This window comes from Amphibalanus amphitrite, unplaced genomic scaffold, assembly GCF_019059575.1.
Source record: "Amphibalanus amphitrite isolate SeventyFive unplaced genomic scaffold, NRLGWU_Aamphi_draft 000112F_arrow, whole genome shotgun sequence".
Classification (NCBI taxonomy): domain Eukaryota; kingdom Metazoa; phylum Arthropoda; class Thecostraca; order Balanomorpha; family Balanidae; genus Amphibalanus; species Amphibalanus amphitrite.
The window spans coordinates 896,504-922,607 of NW_024881607.1; the positions used below are offsets into that span (position 1 = coordinate 896,504).

The 26,104-nt window shown below is 44.6% G+C and overlaps 1 protein-coding gene across 1 annotated transcript in view; it reads right to left on the reverse strand.

Annotated features, from left to right (window-relative positions):
• The window catches only part of LOC122381035 (inaD-like protein), a 197,914-nt gene that overhangs the window by 3,645 nt on the left and 168,165 nt on the right, over nt 1–26,104 (reverse strand). Inside the window, exon 4 of the mRNA XM_043364724.1 lies at nt 1,230–1,299. Coding sequence (XP_043220659.1) covers nt 1,230–1,299 — 70 coding nt within the window. The remainder of the gene's footprint in view (nt 1–1,229; nt 1,300–26,104) is intronic.

Here is a 26,104-nt window from a genome sequence, read left to right on the forward strand (position 1 = left end):
CCAGATGGAACCCAGTTGGACGCCTATGACATTCCTATCTGGGTCCAAGGTGGGCAGCCCAGATGGGTCCCAGATTGGTGCCTACTTGGGGCCCATGTGGGCCCCACTTGGGAAGGCTGGCTGGGAAGTGTAGCGTGCTTCATAAGTGATCGCCACATAGAGAAACAACCGTTTAATGAAGAAAATGACTTCCATTGATACCCAATTTTAAGGTCCTAGGTCATCGGTTGACCTTCCAGGTCAGGTCAATGACCCAAAAATCGGGAATGTCGGGACCTGTTAGAAAGTCGTAAAGTGTGGCTGCTAAGGGGTTTTCCGGGGTGCTGATCACGAATATTGCTAGTTTTGATCACAGATGATGTCGTTAAGCGTTTAGACCAGGTCGGGTCAGGTCAGGTCAGGTCAACCGGTAGGGGTCGTGACGGGTATTCGTAGTACCTGTCATCCGCCTCTGACAGCTTCGTAACATGTTACGAAGGCACCAAAACTACTTCGCAAATGTTGCTAAATTCGAATTCAGCTCCAAAAACTAGCCTAGAAACATGTAAAACTCGAAAAAGTGAACCGAGGTCACCAAAGGTCAATGACCTGACCTGACCTTCAGGTAACCTTGACACCCACCCTAATGCATGAGAGCAACATTAAATCACATGTTTGAACGTTTGAAACCACGAAAAGCTTGCAAACGCGCGGCTAATGCGAGCCGACACACGCCGAATCGCGATTCCGGCCAAACATGGTCTCGGAAAAGAGGTCACAGGTCAAAGGTCATTTGGGTCAGGTCATGAAATTTTCAGGGTAGGTGTAAAATTGATCAATGCGAGGGTACTGAAAGTTTCGTCGCAATCGGCCGCTTTTTACGCGAGTTATTTGCGAAAAACCTTAGGGGGGGTGCATCAATCCCCCCTGTGCCGGCAAGGGTTAATTTCCTCAGGATATATCCTATATATAGGACCGATGATCAAGAAGTAATTAAAAGGATGCTTTGATGTGTCAGGATAACAAGAGGCGCTGTTTAGTTCATTTGCCGTTGTGTTGTGTTTCATGCCCAGTGAAACCAGAAACGCTCCATTCAGAAAATGACAAAACTTAATGACGTCACTGTGACGTCATCTTAAGTGCTACAACCACCACTTTCCTCAAATAGGTTTCGGACATCACACAAAACACAAGGGGGGGGGAGGCAACTGAATGCTCCCCAGCGGCTCGTGAGTTAACAAAGCACTGACCTCGTCCTGAAGTGAGACCGGAAACTGCGTAATGGGCCGCACGGCCAGATCTTCTAACGCGTCTTCTCGTCTGTAACAGGAATTAGAGCCCAGTCAGCTCGTCTCCACCGTCTCCACAACGACAATCTCGACCATGCCCAACATATTACTTCACGACTCCATACCCAGGTGGGTGACGGCACGTGATCGCCTGAGGCGGTGGGGGGTAAAAATATTTTCGTCATTTAATGCTCAATGCAATCGCTGCTTTTTACAAGATCTTCTCCTCGTCGATGTTTCTTGCTTTCAACGACTGGTCCCCGAGTGATGACTATCCTCACGCAAGAAAGGATGAATGGAGCTAGCAATTAAAGGGACTATCCCACCTTTACATTAGGTTTGAGTTGAGATAGCCAAATTTGCGACGAGGTTCAGAAACCGCTATCTACACTCTATGTATAGGGTGTCCAAGAATTGACCGAACATTTATTTCCTGGCTAAAAGTACAATTGCGCTCGATTCTAATTAGATACGAGCATTATACTTCTATAAGACATGCCTTAGCTATCGAGCTTGGAGACTGTGTTTTTGGTGACCGGTCACGACTCGAGTCAGTTATTATCCAGAGTCAGCAAAGAGTAGTCCCTTTTTGTTTTCAGCCTCAGCAAACAAAAGGCAATCATGGTGAATAAAGTGCAATTCTGAAGTTCGTAAACGAACTTTCGGCATGGTTCTTGCTGGAGAGCTCCAGTAGCTCATTTGCAAGCAGGCAGGGATGAGCAAACCGCAGTTATATCAGCGAGCGAAGCCAGAGAGAGCAAGAGATAACCTGATCGACAAGCCTGGGCGCAACCAAAAAGGAGCATGCACCAGTCGTCAAGCGGGTTGTTGCCGTGTCATGAACAACAAACGCCACCCATCTACCCAAAAACAGGCTAAGCGATGCAGATCAGGGTTAGCTACGAAACATCAGTCTACTTTTGACCACTGTCTTTGACAAAATTTTGGAATTTGGGGCCCCTCATCTGAAAAATATGCCAAAACTAACGGAAAGACAGCGCAAATCGCTACAGAGCAGCCATAAATCATAACATATGCAACAAAAAAAGTGAATGGAAACACACTTTGTGGTCTTACGAAGGTATTCTGCCCTTTGAAGCGACACAAAAAAGTCGTGTGTGGACGGCAGATGGTGACAACGCCCCAACAGCCGAGACGGCCAGGCACTCGTCGAAAATCAAAGTGTGAGACATTTTGAGCCACGGTGCGCTCCTTCAGCTTCACGTGATGCCCCAAAGACGACCGTTAACACAGATTGCTACTGCGGTAATATTCGGCCACGCTTGAATATTATTCAAGCATTACAAAAAAACTGGTTGTCGTGAACTGAATGGCCATAAACGGGTTTGTTCTGGAAACCAAATCTGTTGGAAGCCAAAGGTCACACCATGTTCAGGAATGGAGGTTCTCCACTTCAGATTTCAAAAAACAGTGCAACAGTGGTGTAGGCAGAATTTTTGGTTTTGAGAGAGAATGCCTTATGGCCTGGGAACAGTTTGGATGCAAAGTTAATCGAAAATATTTATAGTATCCACCAGCAAGAGGTCAATGAAAACTGTCTTACAACCACGGACGTATAAATAAACTGGACTGACGATCCCAATGGACCTCCTATGGAAGATAGTGAAGCCGACAAGGCGCCATTTTACGTTGCCAAAAACCCGTGCTCTGAAAGGTCATCGAACCATTACAATTGGAATTGCGTCTAAACGGATGATCGGATCGAGATGCTGGTGGTACCGTTCGATGGGTAATGCTTTGAGGCAGGTGATGATGCATGACACAGGTCATTCGGTGTCACGTGGCGCGTGCCACGTGCCGACAAAGTCGGGAAGGGCAAAAACCTTTAAGCGACGCTCCAAATTAAACAGTGGACGGCACAGGTGCCAAATTCACAGGTCACATGTCCCGGTGTTTGACCATTACCATATGGTATGCTCGGCAGCAGGGGGTGCGGAATGCACGCGCCAGGGGCGAAAAACATGTTTTGAGGATGCATCCTCCGATTCCGGAAAACCTTGACCTAGGCACACCAAATTTGGCACACTGACACTACTGGACGAGCGCTTTAAAGGGACCCTCCCACCTTAACATTAGTTTTGAGTTGAGATAGCCAAGTTTGCGGCCAGGCTCAGAAACCACCATTTATCCTGGTCGCAACCCCCGCAGCTTTATGGTGTTCAAGAAATTTCTTCCCTTTACTTGCAGGGTGGGACCAGCTTGGTCCCTATCTCTTAACCATTACGGGAATCTGATGACGTCATCAGGCTTTCGAACGTCCGTTTAATGTTTGACTAAAACGTTTTGTAGCACGCGGTGGTACATGCTGCTTTGCGCGCAACAAATGCCGCACTTTCAAATAAAGTCGCTAGGAACAGCGGAGATCCCAAAAAGTAAACAAAAGTAAAAGTCTAATATCTTGAAAACCGGTGAGTATTTTTCGATGGAATTTGGTAGATATTCGTTTTTGCTCTTTCTGAACCGAGCGACATCACTTTCATGCCAATTCATTAACTTTTTTGAAGGTGGGAGGGTCCCTTTAAGGCGCTGTGCAAATAGATGTGCTGGGGTACACGGTGCACGTGCTGTGCACGTGCACACCTTTTGATTTTGCACTCTGTGTCACATATACGGGCAGAGCGGGTAGCGCGAGCAAGCTCAAAGTGCCAAATTTACACAGGCCATCCAGAATGCATTCCAGCAAAGTTATTGAGCATATCTATCTCCTGGTGGACCCCAAAGGTGCGCTCTGCACGTGCAAAAAAAAATTAAATTAAATTAAATTAAATTTTATTAAAAAGTTTAATTATACGTCCGTGCTTACAACTAGTTTCGGGAGACCCGTAAAACAACTGAAGCCAGCATCGTCTGGCATTTAGCTACAATTGTCGGCTAATGTTGTAGCTAGCGTGTCTATTGCATGTGCCATTTCGAAGCTTCCGTTATTGGCTATATTGGGCGATAAAAAGAAAAAAGTGCAATTATTTTTCCCTTATCTTATGCGCTGATTTACAGTGTTCGGTCAATTCTGGGACACGCTGTATCTTGGTCGCAACCCCCGCAGCCTCGTGATGTTGAAGAAATTCGTTCCCTTCATTTGAAAATGTTCCTTGTGCAAGTCCCAATCTCTTAACCATTAACGGCAATATGATGACGTCATTTGCCTTTTGAACGCCTGTTACGCATTTAAGTGAAGTATCACTTGATTTTCGAATAAGCCAATCAGAGACATTTTATTATTGCATGAGCCGCGTCATATTTGAGAGCAAATACCTATATTTGCTGCCAAATTTCCCCCACATTGACATGAAGTAAATCCTTCATTACGTCACAGATCTGATCTAAATGACGTCACGATGAAAGATAAAAGTCGCAATATCTCAAAAAGTATACGATGAAAACGCGTAAAAACTTTCAGAATTCGTCACAATATCATGAGTAACATTTCCGAATCCTCAATGGTACTTTTTTGAAGGTGGGATAGTCCCTTTAAGCTCAAAAAACATATCGAAAATGTTACAAAACACTTCCTTGAAGGAGATAAATTAAATGGTTCATGAGCCTCACGAAACATGTTTCAGATATGACGCGTCACACAAAGTGACGCATAAAGACTGTGTTAAAAAAAAGTGAGCGACAGCTCCGCAAGCACTTGTTGACGAATGAAAAGCTTAGCTACTGCCCGGTCGCCAAAGCAACAAGTTAGCGTCACAAATTTCGAACACTATCCGAGTGCGCCAAGTTCGACTACATCGAGGACGATGGGAGATGGTTGCCAGCTGATTAAATTAATGAAACGCGAATAAATTCAACTTTTGTTTGAGATTGGGAGTAAAAATGTGTTTGTTAATTTCAAATATCATTGAATTAGTTTTTGTAAATAAATTATTTACAAACGCCTCTGAGCAAAGTGTTTCTACTATGCATTTCAGACCCCATGAGACCCTGTTTTTCGGCGATAATTTATTTAATATTTATCCAATGGGCTTCAAATTTTCGCAAAGCACATTTCAGCTCAAGCGCCAATTTTCGCTAATATGGTCTCTTAACAAAATATCGATACTTGGAGTTACTTGGAGTTAGGATACTTGTCGTTGCCTCGTTATGTTAAACTCGGCTCCGTAAATCCTTCAGTGGAGTACAGGGTGTCCCGAAATTGATGACCCCTTGTCGCGGGTTACGTATTGTTCACACACCGCCGTCACAGCAATGTAATTTTACTGGGACCTGGCCCCTGGGCACCGCCGCGTATTGGCCCGTCACGTGACCCCTGGGGCATTCCACGATAGATCGTACCACTTTTTTCCAATTTGACACCCTCATCTCTCGGATTTTAACGATAATTGGTCTAAGGGGTAATCAGGGACTGTGAATCCTCCTGTAACAATTTCAGGCTTATCAGATGAGTAGTTTTTGAGTTATGTGTATAACATGTTTTGGATCTTGCGTTGCAGCGCCAAGTTTGGCGGAATGTAACTCTAAGACGGATAATCCAAATACCAAATGCTATACGACATTGAACTTGCATTGAAACAAAGAATAATATGCATTTTAAAATTTTGAAATATAAACTATTTTTGATATATAACACTTCGAGTTTCCTTTCATTTGCATTTTTATGCCTTTGGGACCAATTTTTTTTTTTGAATTTTTATTTGCTTAAAAACATTTTGGATCATTATTAAGTATTATGCAAAAAATTCGGAAGGTGTTCTTTCTATAAATGTACTTATTTTGCGTCACCGTAATGGTTTCAAATTGTGATTTCGGAAGAGAGCCTACAAATGGCGTGGTAAAACTGCCTAGTGACATCACTGGTTACTGAAAGTTCAATTGAAGTCATTTTTGCCTCACCTTTGCATTGTTGACCTTGCGTGACGTCATTCGTGTTCTGTTCTGCGCCCGCCGGATCCTCAGTCCGCACTGACACGACACGCACCGCTCTGCACATATACGAGTATTGCCGGCTCGGACGGCACGCACACCTTGACGGCTCGCTCGACACTGCCCGCTCTCCGCCGGCGCCGGTTGGCGGCCGCTCGGCGGGCCAAGGCCGGGCCCTTCTCATAACGGGGGGTGCGGGCCCGTATCATAACAATTCGTACGTCACTAGGGTCATAAATGTTTTTCGTCAATAACTCTCGATTAAATTGAGCTAGAGAGACGGGAAAGCTACCAATGGACTCGGGAAGACCTTGCGAATCGAATGATGTGTAATATGATCTCATTCACCCAGCTTCGTGGCCTGACCCGACTGTTAACCATCTCTGTGGCGGCGCTGTTTGTCCAGCGCCGCGCTGGTTGGCTTTGCCACGGACTCGGGCGGTCACGTGATGCCCGGGGGCTGGCTGCCGGCTGGGCCGCCCGGTCGGGGCGCGGAGCCAAATACACGGCAGTATGCTAACCCGAGGTCAGCGACTTAAGCTGACCTCATTAGAACAAACAGTATACCATTCGACGCGCCGGAGCTAAGCAAACACAAAGATGCTAAAATCGCGGCTCTGCGACCATTCGTTGCGAAGTTATCTATCAAAAACCGAACCCGTAATTTTGGTCACTTGAAATGACCTCAGGGGTCACCAATTTTTTTCAAGTATATTGAACATCATCTTCAATATTACGAAATATACAAAGCAGTTTCAAGCAAACATACATCACTGGCAGCACTTGTGAGTTGGTACATCACATTCGCGACCAACCTCGATATACATAGTACGTTCTGGGACGGAGACGTTGGCCCCCGCCCGCGCCGCCTCGCACCCACGCGCGTCTTTCACGCGAGGCGCAGGGGTCACCAATTAACACGAAACCTTAAAATGTGGTATCATTCGATGCATCTTGTAACGGCGCACATGCTCGTTTTTTCCTCAAGGTTCTAGCTCCATTAGAGGCGAAACGGCGAGCTGGGGTCTTACCGACCCCCCGGAAACCCATTTTGTATACATTTAATTGAGGAACTTATAGAAAGAACACCTTTCTAATTTTTTGCATGTCGATTTTAAATGGCCTGAGGTTTATTTTGGAGAAAGAAAAATGGCAAAAATTTTGGTCCCAAGGGCCATTATAGACAAATTGAAAAAAAATATTACGACTTTTTTCAATATGTAAAGCTTTTCTTTCCAATTTAAAAAAAAGCTGTATTAGTGTCATGCGGGGCAGCTGATGTAGATAGCGCAGGTGTAGTTACCTACCACCTACCTTGGTTGTTTCTCTTTTGGCGGAAACACGGTCTCAACTTCCCCTCCTCGCTCGCCCAGGTGTCTGTGTCTGCCGATTCCTTCTTGCGTAGCTGAAAGACGCCCCGAGCGGAGGGGAAGGAGACTTGGGAAGGAATGGGGTGACGGTGGGGCGGTGGGCGGGTCTGTTAGGGTCCTAGTTTTACTCTCGCTGATGCTAGTTGGTGTGGAACCCGTTCGGCGTAGGAAGACTATGGTGGTGATGTTTGCCAGCGTTGCCTTTCTTTCACGGATTTCAAAATCCAAATTCTTGTTGGATTTTGCTGCTCACATATCGATTCACACATACATCACTCGCACTCAAGACTGAACAGTGAACATTCAACTCGACTAATGTGCCCCGCGCCCTTGCCGACGGCTCGCCGGCGGGCACCCGACTCCGTCTCCCGGCCGGCCCGGGCGCGGCGCCGCGGCGCGGCCGTCCCGGTTACCTGATCCGGCCGGCTAAAGGTCGGACCGGCTCCGTCCGCCGCTGCCAGCCCGCGGCGGGCCCGGGGAGGGGTACTACACTACATTCTTCCATTGTCGTGGTAACATGCTTAGTAAGGGCAAACATTGGCATTATTTCTTTCCCATTAATATTAAAGTATTGCCTGATTACCTCGTCTAGTGCTGCCATCTGTCGAATGTTGTTCTCCCTAGTTGTTCTTCCTAGGGGTCGCCGCAGTCTGCCCCGCCGCAGTCTGCCCCGACACTAATGTTCCGTGATTATCGCCGGCTCTAATACGGTCCCATTAGTGTCATGCGGGGCAGCTGATGTAGATAGCGCAGGTGTAGTTACCTACCACCTACCTTGGTTGTTTTCTCTTTTGGCGGAAACACGGTCTCAACTTCCCCTCCTCGCTCGCCCAGGTGTCTATGTCTGCCGATTCCTTCTTGCGTAGCTGAAAGACGCCAAAGGACCGCCAAAAGGATGTTGCCTGATTACCTCGTCTAGTGCTGCCATCTGTCGAATGTTGTTCTCCCTAGTTGTTCTTCCTAGGGGTCGCCGCAGTCTGCCCCGCCGCAGTCTGCCCCGACACTAATGCTCCGTGATTATCGCCGGCTCTAATACGGTCCCATTAATCTTTGATTCATCGTTAGTTCAAAGCTGTTAACCGTTTGTTGCTTGCTTAGCTCGTTTTTGAGTTATAGCTCATCAAACTCACCCTTACAATCTAAAGTTTAGAAAATATTATGCAATGTAACTCAAAACATTTTCATCTGAGAAGTTTGATATTTTGGCAGATGTTTTTGGATCCTTTGATTACGCCTTGTACCAATTTTCATTCAAATCTGAGAGATGAGGGTGACGGACCTGGTACACTCGGGGCAGATTGATGTTCTACAACTCTTTATCCACCGGGTTCCTATGGCTCAGTATGGCAGCAGCCGCCTGGTACCGTTAGACTGTGCCGCTTCACTTACTTGTCAAGCGGCACAGCCTACCCACACCGTATGACACCGGTCTGGGTCGGTGGCTGGAAGGCGATGTGGGCCGCCTGTGAAGTCAGCGCAGCGGTGAGGGCCAAGCCCGGAGGCATGGCTCGGGTCGGCGCGGCGCGGCGGCTGGCGAGGGCTGGGGAGTGAGACGGGGTGGGAGCATGGACCATCGCGCGGCTGAGCAAATGTAGGTAACTTTCGCGTCTCAATTCGCCAATTATTCTACCTAGCAATTGCGCTAAAACAGTTGTTTAAATGCCTTATGCCAAAGACAGCGCCAATCATCATACTTGCCATGCGAATTACGACACCTTTTAACGTGGCATTGGGACAACCGATAGAATTTATATCAAACGTGCATCGAGCTGCGGAGCTACATTGTTTATAACAGATAAATATTAACCCACGCCCTGGTGGGGTCTGTTTATAACGCGACCTGGTGGGGGGGGGGGGCTATTTTTTGCCCCCCCCCCCCCTCGTATCTCCGAAACTACTGGACGGATCCGCAAAATTCAAACGGCGTTCGAAAGGCCTGTCGAATTTGTCGAAAGAAACCAAATTTCATTGACCTCGGGGTCACCGATGACGTCACAGGTCAGGTCAAAGATGAAATGTTTCGCCGTTCACGGGTCTTCTAGGGAATGCGCTATAACACCGAGGAAAACGCATTTTGTCGAGAATCAGCGATAGGGCGTCAGTTGCCTAGTAGATATGTTGCTATTAGAGGTCACTGACAATACCAGGTTAGGTCACAGGTCAGGTCACCAAGGGTCACAGGTCAGGTCACATGAGCCCAACTTTACTAAGGTTGTGTGATGCATGTTTTATGGCTAATTTTTCATTTCCAACTCAATGGTGTTGGTTATAAGACTATCAGGTACGGCTTAGGTCACTTTCTGGTGAAGTTCAGGTCAAGGTCAGGTCAAGGTCAGGCCAAATAAGGTCAAATTTGAAAGTTGATAGTTTTGCATAAAATGGGTATTGATTCGATGCAGCTCGTCACGGGGAGTCTAATGGTGTCTTTGTTTTGCGCTACGTGGTCTAGAATTGCTAAAAAGTGAGTTTGAAAATTTGACGTCATCAATTTTGAAGTTTTTTCGCTATAACCTCGCCAAAAAAGAGGTATCAATCTCAAATTTGGTATGTGGATGGAAGGCGCTAAGGACTATCACACATATTCCGGCTTTTGCGAAATTCAAAAAACTTTTAGGATTTTTCGATTATTGTATCCAAAAATTTTATGTTTTGATTTTTGGGGGTCAAAATCCAAAAATTTCAAAAATCCGAGACATCAGTTTTGTAGCCCCGTCGATTCTACAGCTTTTATGTTTTTATCATTTTTCTGTATTTGCAAAGCTATAGGCCTGACAGCTCTTCCCGCGAAATCCTTTTTTGGGTCGAAAACGGCAGAACATGACGTCACTCTGACGTCATTTCCGGCCAACCTATCATAGCCTTTGGAATTTTTTTTTTTTTTTTGGCCACAATGTGTAAAATTTATGTGCGGGAGGGTACTGAAAGTTTGGTGACGATCGGCGCAGCGGTTCTGGAGATATATCGAAATGTCTGGAGGGGGGGGGGGGGCAAGAAATAGCCCCCACCAGGTCGCGGGTTAAGGCCTTGATTGAGCTCAATTGTGTCTATTATTTCGGACAGCAATCGTCCAGAGACGTGGGAACTGGGGTTTATGGGTAGTGCCGCAGCCAACGCCCCAATTTAAACCGATTATTACGTTGCTCTAATATGTGGTCCCAGCCACCCAGTGGTGGATCCAGGGCCCAATCTTACCAATGCCATGAATAGGATTTCGCAGCACTGGGCGGAGTTTACGGAACCGATATCAAATACATCCTTTTTATTTACATCCAGCTAATCTTGTCTAATGATTTTAATAGTGTGAACGATTATGAATATTGCCTGAACGAATGAATAAGTGAATGTGGAATAGTTCTGAACGTTACCAAATGCCGTGAATGCGCATTCACGGCATTTGGTAAGATTGGGCCCAGGGGGGGGGGGCAAAATGGGCATTTACCCCCCCCCCCCAACGGCATGATTTTAACATTACGCCTATGGACGATGCATGGAAAGAATCGATAAATTGTTATGGTTTGCCCCCCCCCAAAAAAAACTCTGAGCTGGATCCACCTCTGCAGCCACCAACAGCAAACCGTTCCAACTAGGAGCCAAAAAGTCGGGCACTCAGGACGGTTCGAACCGGGCTTCTCCAACCGGTCACCCTACGAAGCGAGCGTGTATCCACTGAGCTGCCAAGACCAGTGACCAGTCGCTGCGGTCAAATGCGATTAAATCTCACAATACTGTCATTGGCGGTCAGCGGGTGAATGACATTTTGTTTTGTGCGGATGAGGACCATTCTCGGACCTCGGTAGCTCAGTGGATGAACGCTCGTGTCGTGAAATAACCGGTGGGGGAAGTCCGGTTCGAACCCTCCTATGTGCCCGACTTTTTGGCTCCTAGTTGGAACGGTTTGCTATTTGTGGCTGCGACCACATATTAGAACAACAGCTGTTGCTGTATCATCTGGGCATTTATGTTGCTTCTTACATTAGGTGTTAAGCATAGTAATTACCTATGGGTGAACTTTCTGCCAATATCTTCAATTCACAGTGTATGTAGCATGTCTACAACCCTCACTGATCCTGCTATAGCAATTGGCATTTGGCTCCAGCAAGACCAAGGGCATGAACTTCACAATTGCACAACCTTTTTATGCACCAGCCACCACTAGTCACTTTTTTTTCCTTAAGGTGCACATGGCAGTGTACACAATAATGCGCAGAGGGCCTACACAAAAACAACATGACTAGTGTGCACTATGATGCACAGCATTGTACCCTGATTATTTGAAGATTCTAATCACTCAACAGTCAGGAGGTCATTTTTGAATGTCACATTTATTATACATCACTTGTCAAACAAGAGCATGATGACACACATTTTGACAAGCAATCATGGTAATATTCCAATAAGTTGGACACCTCCCTGGGCGTGATTTTCCAGGAAGGTACCTCTGCAGGTGTTGTGGTAGGTTAGGTTGAATTGGGGTTATGTGAAGTAAGGCAGTCAGGATCAGGTCAGACCGTAACACCTGGTCAAGTTGATTTTAATAATTCATTCTAATTTGACATAGATGCCTATTACCTATGTTTTTGCTCCAGACTGAACTTCATTAGGCAATGAGTTCATTTTGTGTTGTTTTTTATCTGTCTTGTTTTGTGTTTTTGTCCCTTATGTTTTGCCCCATAGGCAAGGGTGGAGCTTTTCCAGCGAAGGTGGTGCTGGTGGGGCAAAAAGCTGTCAAACCTGCAATGCTCGGTTGTTAAGTTAGATTATGTGCAACACTGAATCAATTATATATATTGAGACGGGTTACACAGCACATTGGATGGACGCGTTTCGTCTAAATGACTTTTTCGACACCCTCTCGGAAATTAAAACAATACAAACACACAAGAATAAAACTAGCACAGCAGTCTCACACTCTGTTGAAATACAGCATGCTAAGAATGCGCATTACTACAAATGATAACCTTCGATAAAAACTATTTGTCGGTACACAGCTACTGTTACATAATCATCGACGAGAATAAAAATAGCACACTTATAACGACTCGAACGGTAAGTATTTTAAGTCAAGTTTTTAATGCTGAACACTGCTGCTGATTTTGCCCACTTAATAAACCCTACCCTGGTATTGATCGTATCGTTCGTTGTAATAAATGCCGCTTCGGTCGCTCTCCGACATCCCTTGTTCCCACAATTCGCTAACACTTTCGCCCCGTCCCAATTTGGCAAATGACTAGTGGAATGTGCGTGAACAACAAAGGCACTGTGGTCGGCGTCGTTTCGTATGTCTCGCTTGTGCTCTTTTAAACGTGTTTGTATTCCCCTACCAGTTTCTCCAATGTAAGATTTGTCGCAGTTACCACACGGTACCTGATAAACTACGCTAAGTTCTCTATCTCTAGAAGTTTTCTTTTGAGTTAACTCACCTATCTTCTTTCCAGTGGTCAGTGCCACCTTGAAGCCTGTCGTTTCGAGTTTCTGAGTGATGCTTTCGGCTACTTTTGAGTTCGGTATTGAAATAAATCGTGTGTCTTTCTTTCGAGCTGTTTCGTTCCTCGTTTTGTTTCGAATGTCTAAAGCCTTCTTTTTCAAACGAATGAGAAGACCCTTTGGGTACTTCAGCTTCATGAAAGATGAAAAGATATGCCGGATTTCGTCATCGAGATATTCTTCGCTGCATATCCGGAAAGCCCTTAAAAAGAACCCCAAGACTATCCCACTTTTGACCCTCTCGCTATGGCCTGAAAAATAATGAACGTAGTCGTCCTTATTTGTAGGTTTACGATACACTTTGAATTTTGCATGACTACCACTTCGTACTACTTCGGTATCTAAGAAGGGAATGGAGCCGTTTCTCTCTGTTTCTATAGTGAACTGGATATTTGGGTCAACCGCGTTCAGTTCGTCAAGTTTCGTTTTCAAGTCGATGTCTTTTGGCGCTACAACTAAGACGTCGTCAACATATCGCACCCACAATACATTTTCACCCATGATATTTTGGTACCTGTGTTTTTCTAGCCACTCCATATAAAGGCAAGCAGCCACCGGACTCATAGGCGATCCCATAGCTAGCCCGCTGTGCTGAACATACTCATCTGACTCGAACCTGAATCCTCCAAATTTCATGCACATTGATACAAGGCTAATATAGTCAGATTTGGCGAGCGGTAACTGATCTGAATCCATCTTTTCGACTACATTTTTGATAACCCTAAGGGCATCATCTACTGGTACATTAGTAAAGAGAGACTTCACGTCAAAGCTGGCCAGGTACTTATCTGTTAAGTCGGTGTTCTTAAGTCGTTCGATCAGATCGTCGCTGTTTCGTAAGTGTGCATCACTGACCGCCCCCAGGTTCGCGGTGAGCGGCTTCGCAAGTGTTTTCGCTAGTCGATGGGGTGCGCTACCGATGCCGGATGTAATCGGTCGTAATGCTATGCCGTCTTTATGCAGTTTCGGGAGGCCGCGCATCTTCGGTGCTTCTGGTGCTTCCTCTAGTAGGTGTAACATGTTTTTGCCTTTCTCTGTTTTCTTCAGAACTTTTCTTGCGTCTTTATTGAACTGTTTGCTGATCTTGTCAACGAATCCATGCGGCTTTTTTGTGTACGTATCACTGTCGTCGAGAAGAACTTGCATTTTTTCTACGTAGTCTATTTTGTTGATGATCACCACTAGAGTTGCAAAATTTCCCCCAAAGGCTGCTACCGGCACCGCCCCGCCCCACAAAAAATTTCTGGGATACCGGCATGCTACCACGACCCAAGCAAAAACACCACCAAATTACCGGCATACTAAAAAAAGCTGCAATGATGATTCTAGCTTACCCCTACAAGAGATGCCACACTTTGGCAATTTCAGTACCCATCCCAGTTCCCACCCAATGTCCAACCTAACTACAAACAGGACGATTTTGGCTCAGTTGGCCCCACAAATACCCACAATTTTGAAACTCAGTTCCAGTCTATAACTGTTAAAATATCACGTGTAATCAAAGAGGTATTGCCTACAAAAAAGCAGTAAGAAAAAAGCATAAAAAAGCAATGACAAAAAGAACTTAAATTACTGAATTGTTTCTGAAGACTGGACAGTTCAGGTTAGCAGTAATCACATTAACATTTCAGAGGTGTTCTACTATTCCACATTCTCCTTAAATGTTGCAGGAACCTACCAACCAAAATCAAATTTTGAAATCTAGATGGCCACAACATAAAAAGTACCTACAGATTCGGCCATGTGCCTAAGGAAGCGAGATCAACACCTTTTTTCCTTTTCGCCATGGCTTGCTGGCTCATGAATAAGATACGAATCATTTGAAAAATGTGAAAAACTCACTTGTCCTGAGAACAGTCACCAAATAATATGCTTAAAAACGTTGTTGTTCTGGGTTAGGGCGCATATATGCTGGGTTATGCTTAAAAACGATATACATAATACCCGCTTTCTCGAAGAATCTTTCTTCTCCAAACACAAGGTTATCAACTATCAAAGATTTCGAAACAGATGCGCCATAATAACAGAGACTTTTAACCAGCTGATTAAATTGCTGCAAAAAAAAAGTTTCTGAACTGTAGCAATCTGCCTCATAAATGATTTGTTGATGTAAATGATCCAAAACGATATTGAATTCTGATGTAATCAACATTGTGAGTTTAGTTCACTACAAGAAAATGCATTCCCTTTCAGGAATTAAACCAAAAAGGCATACGAATAAATATTACGTCATCATCTTACATCCTTCCATCAGGGGAGAGAAGATCTAAAAAGCCAATCCTTGGTTCCCCTGTTATTCTGCGCCACTTTGTTTATTTTGTATGCATATTGTGTTTTTTTGTAAAGATGAGACAAAATGCCAGTTTATTTGATTTTCATTTCATTTTTGGGACCAAAGTCAGGCTCAGGGCTACCTAATACTTGCCTTTTCAGCTTGATTTTCAGTGTCAAATACTTTGTAGAGTATCTCAGACCACATCTCAGGACTCAAGGCCAGTTTCCAAACAATGTGTTTTGTGGTGTTTTGATTCTGCCTTTTCCTCTAGGGAACGTTGTCATGAACATTTATTTATTTTGTTGTATTTTACCCATTACATACCATTAGACTTACTGATTGATCGAGCTTTTGCAGCATGAATAATTCTTCCATTTATTGACCACAGTAGATTCTTGACAATCCTAATTATAACGAAACCTGTGAATCGCTGAGGTCCATGTGTTATCCCTACTAGAGATGTCAATCGGATACCAACTTTTTGGTATACCGATACCAAACCGATACCAACTTGGTATTTGGTATTTCAATCCTAATGTGTTTGGTATTTTGTTGGTATTATGAACCCTTACTAATGTATAAGAGGCTAAGAAATTGGTAAAAAGTTAGTATTTCCCTCATCTTTCAAAGTTGGTTCGGTTTCGGTATTTCCCCACGGTTTTGGTTGGTATTTGGTTTGGTATCGGTATTCCGATTTTCTGTAATTGACATCACTAATCCCTACCCTTAGCAATGTAAATTCTACCACAAAATGTATTTTGCAGTGGCTAATATTGCTGTTATTTTAATTTGATAGCCTTTTAGTGCCCAAAGTTTAAACCATATGCTGATATTTTCTATTTTTGTGCAAAATCAAAAATACCGGCATGCTACCGGCAAGACATGCCAGATACCACGAAAAAACCTGGGGTAGTGAAAATTTACCGGCATGCCGGTAGTGCGGTAGGGAAACTTTGCAACTCTAATCACCACTCCTCCTCCTTTATCTGCGGGAGTGATCACTATGGACGGATCATCCGCTAACGTTTTGAGTGCCTTCATATAACGTCTGGGTAGCTTGTCTGGCTCACTATCAGCTAGTGCCTTGCAACATAAAATGATACCTTGAATGAATCCTTTTTCTATATCATCTTCGCTGCTCTTGTAATTCCGCTGGACGTGCTCCATGTAACTGTTCCTATCCTTTCCAGAGTCGAATTTCATACCCAATGCTAAGGCATCCTTTTCGTCAACACTTAACTGCCGAGACGAAAGATTGGTCAGAATATCAACGTTACCCACTTCTTTCCAGGGACTTGTTTCACAAAGCGTCCGTAGTTTTCGTGTCAGATTCGTCTTCTGGCTGTCGTTAAAGTCGCTAAGTTTCGTTCGTAACGCTGCAGGTAACGGTAATCCCTTGACATCATCGCGTAGTTCGTATATTTTGTTCTGCAGATCAGTACACGCCTCTTCTAGATATCTTCGAGCTGAATCACCAAACGGATGAGCTTTACCTTTGTTCTTGAGATATTGTGGAGCTGATTTAGGTAACACCTGTTCCACTAAACATTCACGAAGAAATTTCAGGCGGTTTAAACTGCTTGCTAGTTTTTTTCTTGGTGTGGTATTCTTTCATTTCCGTGCTGCTTATTCCGCTCATGTCTGACAAGTTGAGTAGTAATAGACAAATATATATATTGAGACGGGTTACACAGCACATTGGGTGGACGCGTTTCGTCTAAATGACTTTTTCGACACCCTCTCGGAAATTAAAACAATACAAACACACAAGAATAAAACTAGCACAGCAGTCTCACACTCTGTTGAAATACAGCATGCTAAGAATGCGCATTACTACAAATGATAACCTTCGATAAAAACTATTTGTCGGTACACAGCTACTGTTACATAATCATCGACGAGAATAAAAATAGCACACTTATAACGACTCGAACGGTAAGTATTTTAAGTCAAGTTTTTAATGCTGAACACTGCTGCTGATTTTGCCCACTTAATAAACCCTACCCTGGTATTGATCGTATCGTTCGTTGTAATAAATGCCGCTTCCGTCGCTCTCCGACATCCCTTGTTCCCACAATTCGCTGACACTTTCGCCCCGTCCCAATTTGGCAAATGACTAGTGGAATGTGCGTGAACAACAAAGGCACTGTGGTCGGCGTCGTTTCGTATGTCTCGCTTGTGCTCTTTTAAACGTGTTTGTATTCCCCTACCAGTTTCTCCAATATAAGATTTGTCGCAGTTACCACACGGTACCTGATAAACTACGCTAAGTTCTCTATCTTCAAGGTGGCACTGACCACTGGAAAGAAGATAGGTGAGTTAACTCAAAAGAAAACTTCTAGAGATAGAGAACTTAGCGTAGTTTATCAGGTACCGTGTGGTAACTGCGACAAATCTTATATTGAAGAAACTGGTAGGGGAATACAAACACGTTTAAAAGAGCACAAGCGAGACATACGAAACGACGCCGACCACAGTGCCTTTGTTGTTCACGCACATTCCACTAGTCATTTGCCAAATTGGGACGGGGCGAAAGTGTTAGCGAATTGTGGGAACAAGGGATGTCGGAGAGCGACCGAAGCGGCATTTATTACAACGAACGATACGATCAATACCAGGGTAGGGTTTATTAAGTGGGCAAAATCAGCAGCAGTGTTCAGCATTAAAAACTTGACTTAAAATACTTACCGTTCGAGTCGTTATAAGTGTGCTATTTTTATTCTCGTCGATGATTATGTAACAGTAGCCGTGTACCGACAAATAGTTTTTATCGAAGGTTATCATTTGTAGTAATGCGCATTCTTAGCATGCTGTATTTCAACAGAGTGTGAGACTGCTGTGCTAGTTTTATTCTTGTGTGTTTGTATTGTTTTAATTTCCGAGAGGGTGTCGAAAAAGTCATTTAGACGAAACGCGTCCACCCAATATGCTGTGTAACCCGTCTCAATATATATATTTGTCTATTACTACTCAACTTGTCAGACATGAGCGGAATAAGCAGCACGGAAATGAAAGAATACCACACCAAGAAAAAACTAGCAAGCAGTTGAAACCGCCTGAAATTTCTTCGTGAATGTTTAGTGGAACAGGTGTTACCTAAATCAGCTCCACAATATCTCAAGAACAAAGGTAAAGCTCATCCGTTTGGTGATTCAGCTCGAAGATATCTAGAAGAGGCGTGTACTGATCTGCAGAACAAAATATACGAACTACGCGATGATGTCAAGGGATTACCGTTACCTGCAGCGTTACGAACGAAACTTAGCGACTTTAACGACAGCCAGAAGACGAATCTGACACGAAAACTACGGACGCTTTGTGAAACAAGTCCCTGGAAAGAAGTGGGTAACGTTGATATTCTGACCAATCTTTCGTCTCGGCAGTTAAGTGTTGACGAAAAGGATGCCTTAGCATTGGGTATGAAATTCGACTCTGGAAAGGATAGGAACAGTTACATGGAGCACGTCCAGCGGAATTACAAGAGCAGCGAAGATGATATAGAAAAAGGATTCATTCAAGGTATCATTTTATGTTGCAAGGCACTAGCTGATAGTGAGCCAGACAAGCTACCCAGACGTTATATGAAGGCACTCAAAACGTTAGCGGATGATCCGTCCATAGTGATCACTCCCGCAGATAAAGGAGGAGGAGTGGTGATCATCAACAAAATAGACTACGTAGAAAAAATGCAAGTTCTTCTCGACGACAGTGATACGTACACAAAAAAGCCGCATGGATTCGTTGACAAGATCAGCAAACAGTTCAATAAAGACGCAAGAAAAGTTCTGAAGAAAACAGAGAAAGGCAAAAACATGTTACACCTACTAGAGGAAGCACCAGAAGCACCGAAGATGCGCGGCCTCCCGAAACTGCATAAAGACGGCATACCATTACGACCGATTACATCCGGCATCGGTAGCGCACCCCATCGACTAGCGAAAACACTTGCGAAGCCGCTCACCGCGAACCTGGGGGCGGTCAGTGATGCACACTTACGAAACAGCGACGATCTGATCGAACGACTTAAGAACACCGACTTAACAGATAAGTACCTGGCCAGCTTTGACGTGAAGTCTCTCTTTACTAATGTACCAGTAGATGATGCCCTTAGGGTTATCAAAAATGTAGTCGAAAAGATGGATTCAGATCAGTTACCGCTCGCCAAATCTGACTATATTAGCCTTGTATCAATGTGCATGAAATTTGGAGGATTCAGGTTCGAGTCAGATGAGTATGTCCAGCACAGCGGGCTAGCTATGGGATCGCCTCTGAGTCCGGTGGCTGCTTGCCTTTATATGGAGTGGCTAGAAAAACACAGGTACCAAAATATCATGGGTGAAAATGTATTGTGGGTGCGATATGTTGACGACGTCTTAGTTGTAGCGCCAAAAGACATCGACTTGAAAACGAAACTTGACGAACTGAACGCGGTTGACCCAAATATCCAGTTCACTATAGAAACAGAGAGAAACGGCTCCATTCCCTTCTTAGATACCGAAGTAGTACGAAGTGGTAGTCATGCAAAATTCAAAGTGTATCGTAAACCTACAAATAAGGAAGACTACGTTCATTATTTTTCAGGCCATAGCGAGAGGGTCAAAAGTGGGATAGTCTTGGGGTTCTTTTTAAGGGCTTTCCGGATATGCAGCGAAGAATATCTCGATGACGAAATCCGGCATATCTTTTCATCTTTCATGAAGCTGAAGTACCCAAAGGGTCTTCTCATTCGTTTGAAAAAGAAGGCTTTAGACATTCGAAACAAAACGAGGAACGAAACAGCTCGAAAGAAAGACACACGATTTATTTCAATACCGAACTCAAAAGTAGCCGAAAGCATCACTCAGAAACTCGAAACGACAGGCTTCAAGGTGGCACTGACCACTGGAAAGAAGATAGGTGAGTTAGCTCAAAAGAAAACTTCTAGAGATAGAGAACTTAGCGTAGTTTATCAGGTACCGTGTGGTAACTGCGACAAATCTTATATTGGAGAAACTGGTAGGGGAATACAAACACGTTTAAAAGAGCACAAGCGAGACATACGAAACGACGCCGACCACAGTGCCTTTGTTGTTCACGCACATTCCACTAGTCATTTGCCAAATTGGGACGGGGCGAAAGTGTTAGCGAATTGTGGGAACAAGGGATGTCGGAGAGCGACCGAAGCGGCATTTATTACAACGAACGATACGATCAATACCAGGGTAGGGTTTATTAAGTGGGCAAAATCAGCAGCAGTGTTCAGCATTAAAAACTTGACTTAAAATACTTACCGTTCGAGTCGTTATAAGTGTGCTATTTTTATTCTCGTCGATGATTATGTAACAGTAGCTGTGTACCGACAAATAGTATTTATCGAAGGTTATCATTTGTAGTAATGCGCATTCTTAGCATGCTGTATTTCAACAGAGTGTGAGACTGCTGTGCTAGTTTTATTCTTGTGTGTTTGTATTGTTTTAATTTCCGAGAGGGTGTCGAAAAAGTCATTTAGACGAAACGCGTCCACCCAATGTGCTGTGTAACCCGTCTCAATATATATATTTGTCTATTACTACTCAACTGAATCAATTCTTTTAATTACAGAACTAACATTTTGAATTATACAGACATTTCAAAGCTCCTCAATGCGAACAACATACTGCTTTGCTAAGCAACGAAGTTCTACAAATAAGCAAAAGTTGGAGGGGCAGAACGCTTTTTTCTGACAGCTTCGTAACATGTTACGAAGGCACTAAAACTACTTCAGTACAGGGTGTAACGAAATTATCCGGACATCTATTTTTTCGCCATATCTGTTTGCACAGTTTCCTAATCCTTTCTGATGTTAGAAGTGGGAATATTGGATGAATACGTGCCTCTGCTATCGGTTTTCAACTCAGCAGTGACCTGACCTTGTCATGTGACTGTTGCTCTGAGTAGGAGTCGATTCACAGACGGGTTCACATGGTAGTTTTCGTCCAAGGCAGTTGCGAGAAAGGGATACAATCTCTCCTTTCGTGGTAAAATTGCATGGCGGCATCCACGGCGTCATGAGCCAGAAGCTGGTCTGCCAGCAGCTGGACATCAACAGCAGCCAATTGCACATCTGCCTGAGGTGTAATAATCTGGGACTTCGGTGGCAGACTCAGCCCAGTCGCGACCACAAAAGCCGCCCTTTGTCAAGTGGTGAGGAAAGTCATCAAGATAGCGGCAAGGAAACGGCACCAATCAATCCGCAAATTGACTCGAATTCTTACCAAGTCAGATAATAAGAGATCCCATATCATGGTTTACCGCTACCCGCCCTTTAACTTGGTTCTAGTGCCCTTCAAACTGAAAAAGACAACGAAACTGACGGGAAAACAACCAGTTCACCACCTTTCGCCTCACGCCAGATCGCGTCCACTGGTTGAAGAATGATAAGGGTGAGGTGGTCTGGTTGGATGGGTAGCCGTTCGAGCTGTATTATCCTTTGAACCGTCAAATCGGCCATGTATGGGCGGCCAGCCGCTCGAACTTGCTGGCCTTCGCCGCCGTCAAACATCCGGACAACATCCAGAACTGGAGCATGTTCAGCTGCCTAGCGATCCTCCAATAGAACATAGTGTCACAAAATACCGCCATCAACGTCAAGTATTACCGGAGAAACATACTGGCCAATGAATAGTCGGAGGCGCTCAACCAGACGGTATAGGAGGGCCAGACGGTATAGGAGGCCCTCCTATACCGTCTGGTTGAGCGCCTGAGGGCTCGGTTTCTGAACGCGCACTGATGCCTGATTCAAGCCACGCTGTCTTCATGCGGGACGGCGCGCTACTTAAAAGTCCCTAAAAGAACGGAAAGTGATGCCGATAGAACCTTCAATCATTCTGGGCTAACGCTTATGACTTGGAAAAAGTCGCGATCCCAATTCAATCGAAAACCTGTGGGCTCTTGTTCAGTATGTATGTATGTATGTATTGACACCAAAAGCCTTCCACATATGGCGTGGCGATTACGGCTTAGGTGACTGAAGAGACGCCCGCCACAAGCACCGCCCAACCGCTGCCACAGGTTTAGACGGCGTTGGTCCGCATCAAAGCCAGTGTGCTGGAGAATACATTGGCTGAAATGCTCCAAAACATTCGCCACTGTGTTTTTATGAAAGGTGGCTACATGCTCAGTCAAAATAAAAAGTGCCAGAATGTTTTGCTTTTTAATTACAGCGGGAAGAAAGATGTCCGGGTAATTTCGTTACACCCTCTGTAATGTTCAAGTGGTTGCTAAATTCGAAATCAGCTCCAAAAACTAGCCTAGAAACATGTTAAACTCGAAAAAGTGAACCGAGGTCATCAAAGGTCATTGGGCTGACCTGACCTTCATGTGACACCCACCCTAATGCATGGGACCAGCATCATATCACATATTTCAACGCTTGAAACCACGTAAAGACTGCAAACGCGCGGCTAATGCGAGCCGACATACACTGTAAAAAATATTGACGAGCTATGTGTCAAAACAAGGGTCTCGAAACAGTCACCAGGTTGTCAATGCTTCCGGTACCTACCACTTGACTAGTTACCGCTTAGTTAGCTTACAGGATGAGAACTATCCAGATCGTTATGATCCGGTATTGTAATGATACCCTAGGTGTACCTTTGTTTTGAAGTGCTGAATTAACTATCAAGGTTGTTTGACGTTTGTTTTCGCCTCAATCCGAAACGAGGAAGACCCTCATCAAATTATTAGGTGAAAGCCAGCCTCAGGATGATCAAAATACTAGGGGTAGTTTTGTCATAGTGATCTGTGAAGGGTGAGGAACAAGCCGTAGCAATGCACTCGTCACTAAACCAGCCTGAGATTATTCGCCAGGTAGCTTGCTGAATCATGTTTGCAACTTTCCATTTCCAGACACTTTTTACGGCAAATAAATTGTTGGGTTATTTGGAAGGTGAATGACAATTTTATTTCTATAAGGCAATGCATTTGTATTTCCGATTGCCCTAAAACTTTTTTTTTAATCGTTTGCGGTAGGTTTTTATTGTTCGCAATAAAGTTGCGCACCTGTGAATCCTTCACTTAATGCGTTCCCGGCTTCCCGGCGCCAGTTGCGCTGTGCCGTGCCGCGTTCGGTCGGGGGTGCGCGCTTCTGTGCAGTGCGAGTGTTTATCACTGGGCAAACCTGTATCGTTTCCATTTGTGCAGTGTCTAGTTATGAAGAATGGCTTGCCGATATATGACATGCAGTGATCGACGTTCTGATTCAATAACTTGCCATAAGCCATTATTCTCAACCAAATCGCGCAGAGACGTTTGCAAAGTTGTTGAGGGGGGGGGGGAACAAGAGCGATTTTAAATGAATTGCTCTCCATGCAGTGCAATAGGACTTAGGTTTAATTTTTCGAAAGTTGTGGAGCCGCCCCCGGTGTCCGGCCTGGCCAACTCTCTCAAGAACCGACAGCTAACGGAACACTGAAGTTTCACTACGACGATTTCCGCCAAAGTTATGAAGAAAAGGCAAGTGCAAGAAGTACAAAACTTCTCTTGGTAATCAAAACTTAGGTTTGGCAAATTCCAAACCCTAAGTCACTACAACTGTGGATATAAATAAGCTGGTTATTGACGGCCAAGCTCTGGCCAATCTGAGGTTCAGACCTATCATCAAGTTCATGAGGCAGCTGCGGTTGGGCGGCTCACGGGCTCCACTGCATAGGCTCAGGCAGGTACTCTACAAAATGTCTTCTGTGTTCTTAGGTTCAGATCTATCGATAGGTATGTGCATGCTTCTGATTCGATTGATAACTGTAAACGGGCGCTGGAAGTGAAAGGTTCGCTTGATATACGAAAGGTGCATTGCAAGAAAGCACATTATTTCAGAAATACACTTTCATTTTATCTTGAGCGTTTTTGGAATGGGCCGGATGAATTCGTCATCAAACTGGTAAGGGATTTCGTTTGAAGACCACCGATATTTAATAATATGATGGTCTTCAAACGAATTCGCTGGCAATTCGATGACTGGATTGGGCGGCGTAGGATCTGCTGGTCATCTGACTATGGGTTGAGCAATACGTTAGTTTTGACCTAGTTTGAGCTTCATTCGCTAAGTAGGAACAAGACGATGCTTCTTTTGAGCATCGTCACTAAACAAGCCGCCCTCGTTTTGACATTGTTTTTCGTTATTATTGTTACTAGGTACTTTGTTATCATACACATCATTAACGAGGACCTGCTTCCAAAACAAGGCAGAAACGCTCCAGCTATTTTTGGGACGTGGTAAAAACTAACCGACACCTGGTAACTGTCATCTGACGAACACAAAACAAGCCAGGGGCTCGCAGCGTGTGTCAAAAGTAGGATGCAAAACTAGTCTGTACCCCCGACATTTAGCGTTGAGAATCATTTGACGAGGGGCTAGTCAATATTTTTTACAGTGTACGCCGAATCGCGATTCGGGCCAAACATGGCCTCGAGAAATAGGTCTCAGGTCAAAGGTCATTTGGGTCAGGGTCATGAAATTTTCAGGGCAGGAGTAAAATTGATAAAATCGGGGGTATTGAAAGTTTCGTCGCGCTCGGACGGTTTTTACGCGAGTTACTCACGAAAAACCGATGGGGTCCGCTCAACGCCTCCCCCTATACGGGCGAGGGAAAAGCGCAACCAAAAAGACAAAAATATGCACATGCGATAACCTATACCGCGAAAAAAGGTGCATCAATTTTTAACGTCGCCGACAAATTGTAATTACCCCAAGCTCAGGCAGATGTATGGTAGAAAATACCCCAACTGAAATACACTACGGCGGAAATAAAATACCCTACGGCGGAGCTCGGTTGCAATTTGTAACTACGCAGCCTGGAGCATCCCCTTGACGACTGACCTTGATTGGCGCCGCTGGCACGCATTGTTTGCGCGGCACAGGCCATCATATCAGCAGTGGTCAAATTTTCACGGAGGTGGTCCCCTCAAACAAGTGCGGGGTGTGCACGTACATTTCAATCGCCCCATATATGGCTTATGCCACGTGGTAAGCGACATGTGGGTGCATATCATACTGTAACATTTTCAAATTCTAACGTGGGAATTTTGAGCAAAATCGATTTTAGTAATTTTTTCAAGAAATCCTATTGACTTAACACGTGAAAATTTGGGCGCGTGCCACGTGCAAAAAAGTTAATTATATTTCAAACGATCGACATTGACGAACGACCCTGACCGAATACCGTTACTCAAAAAACAAAGAAAATCTATCGAGCCGATTTTGAGCAAATCGATAAAAACCGTTCTGGCCCAATTCGTAACGTTGAACCAATGGCGGCTGCACGTGCAATTTACACCCCCTTCCCGAGGCTGCCCGAAACGGCGCCGCCGGCTCATGCCGGGGCGGCCACCCAGCACATAGACTACGTTTCCATGGGCAAAGGGATTCGTATCCGGATCAGTGAAGCCGCTACTGAGCCGGATGACTGGGGCCGTTTCCATGGGCAAAGCCGGTACTGATCCGGATCGCGAGTTACCTAAGTGTGGAACTACCCAGCGCCGAGCCGGCCGGAGGACGTCACACCACGGCCAGTGCCGGCGCAGCGGCAGACTGGCCGAGATTGGCATGGTCTTAACTTGGCGAAGAGGCATCGGACGCCAAACTTCTGCTGCAGCTATAAATCACATTTCATGTGTTTCTTCCATGTGTATGAGCTATTAAAGGGAGATAATAAGCTTTCTTTTTTCTTAAATAAAAATTACTCGACATCTATACTATTTCTACTGTAGTTTCTATAAAATATGAAAATTTCCTAGCACATTTTCGTATGTGAAAAAGGTTTTTATTTTTGCAAAAAAGAAGCAGTACTTGCAGTACTTGTAACACC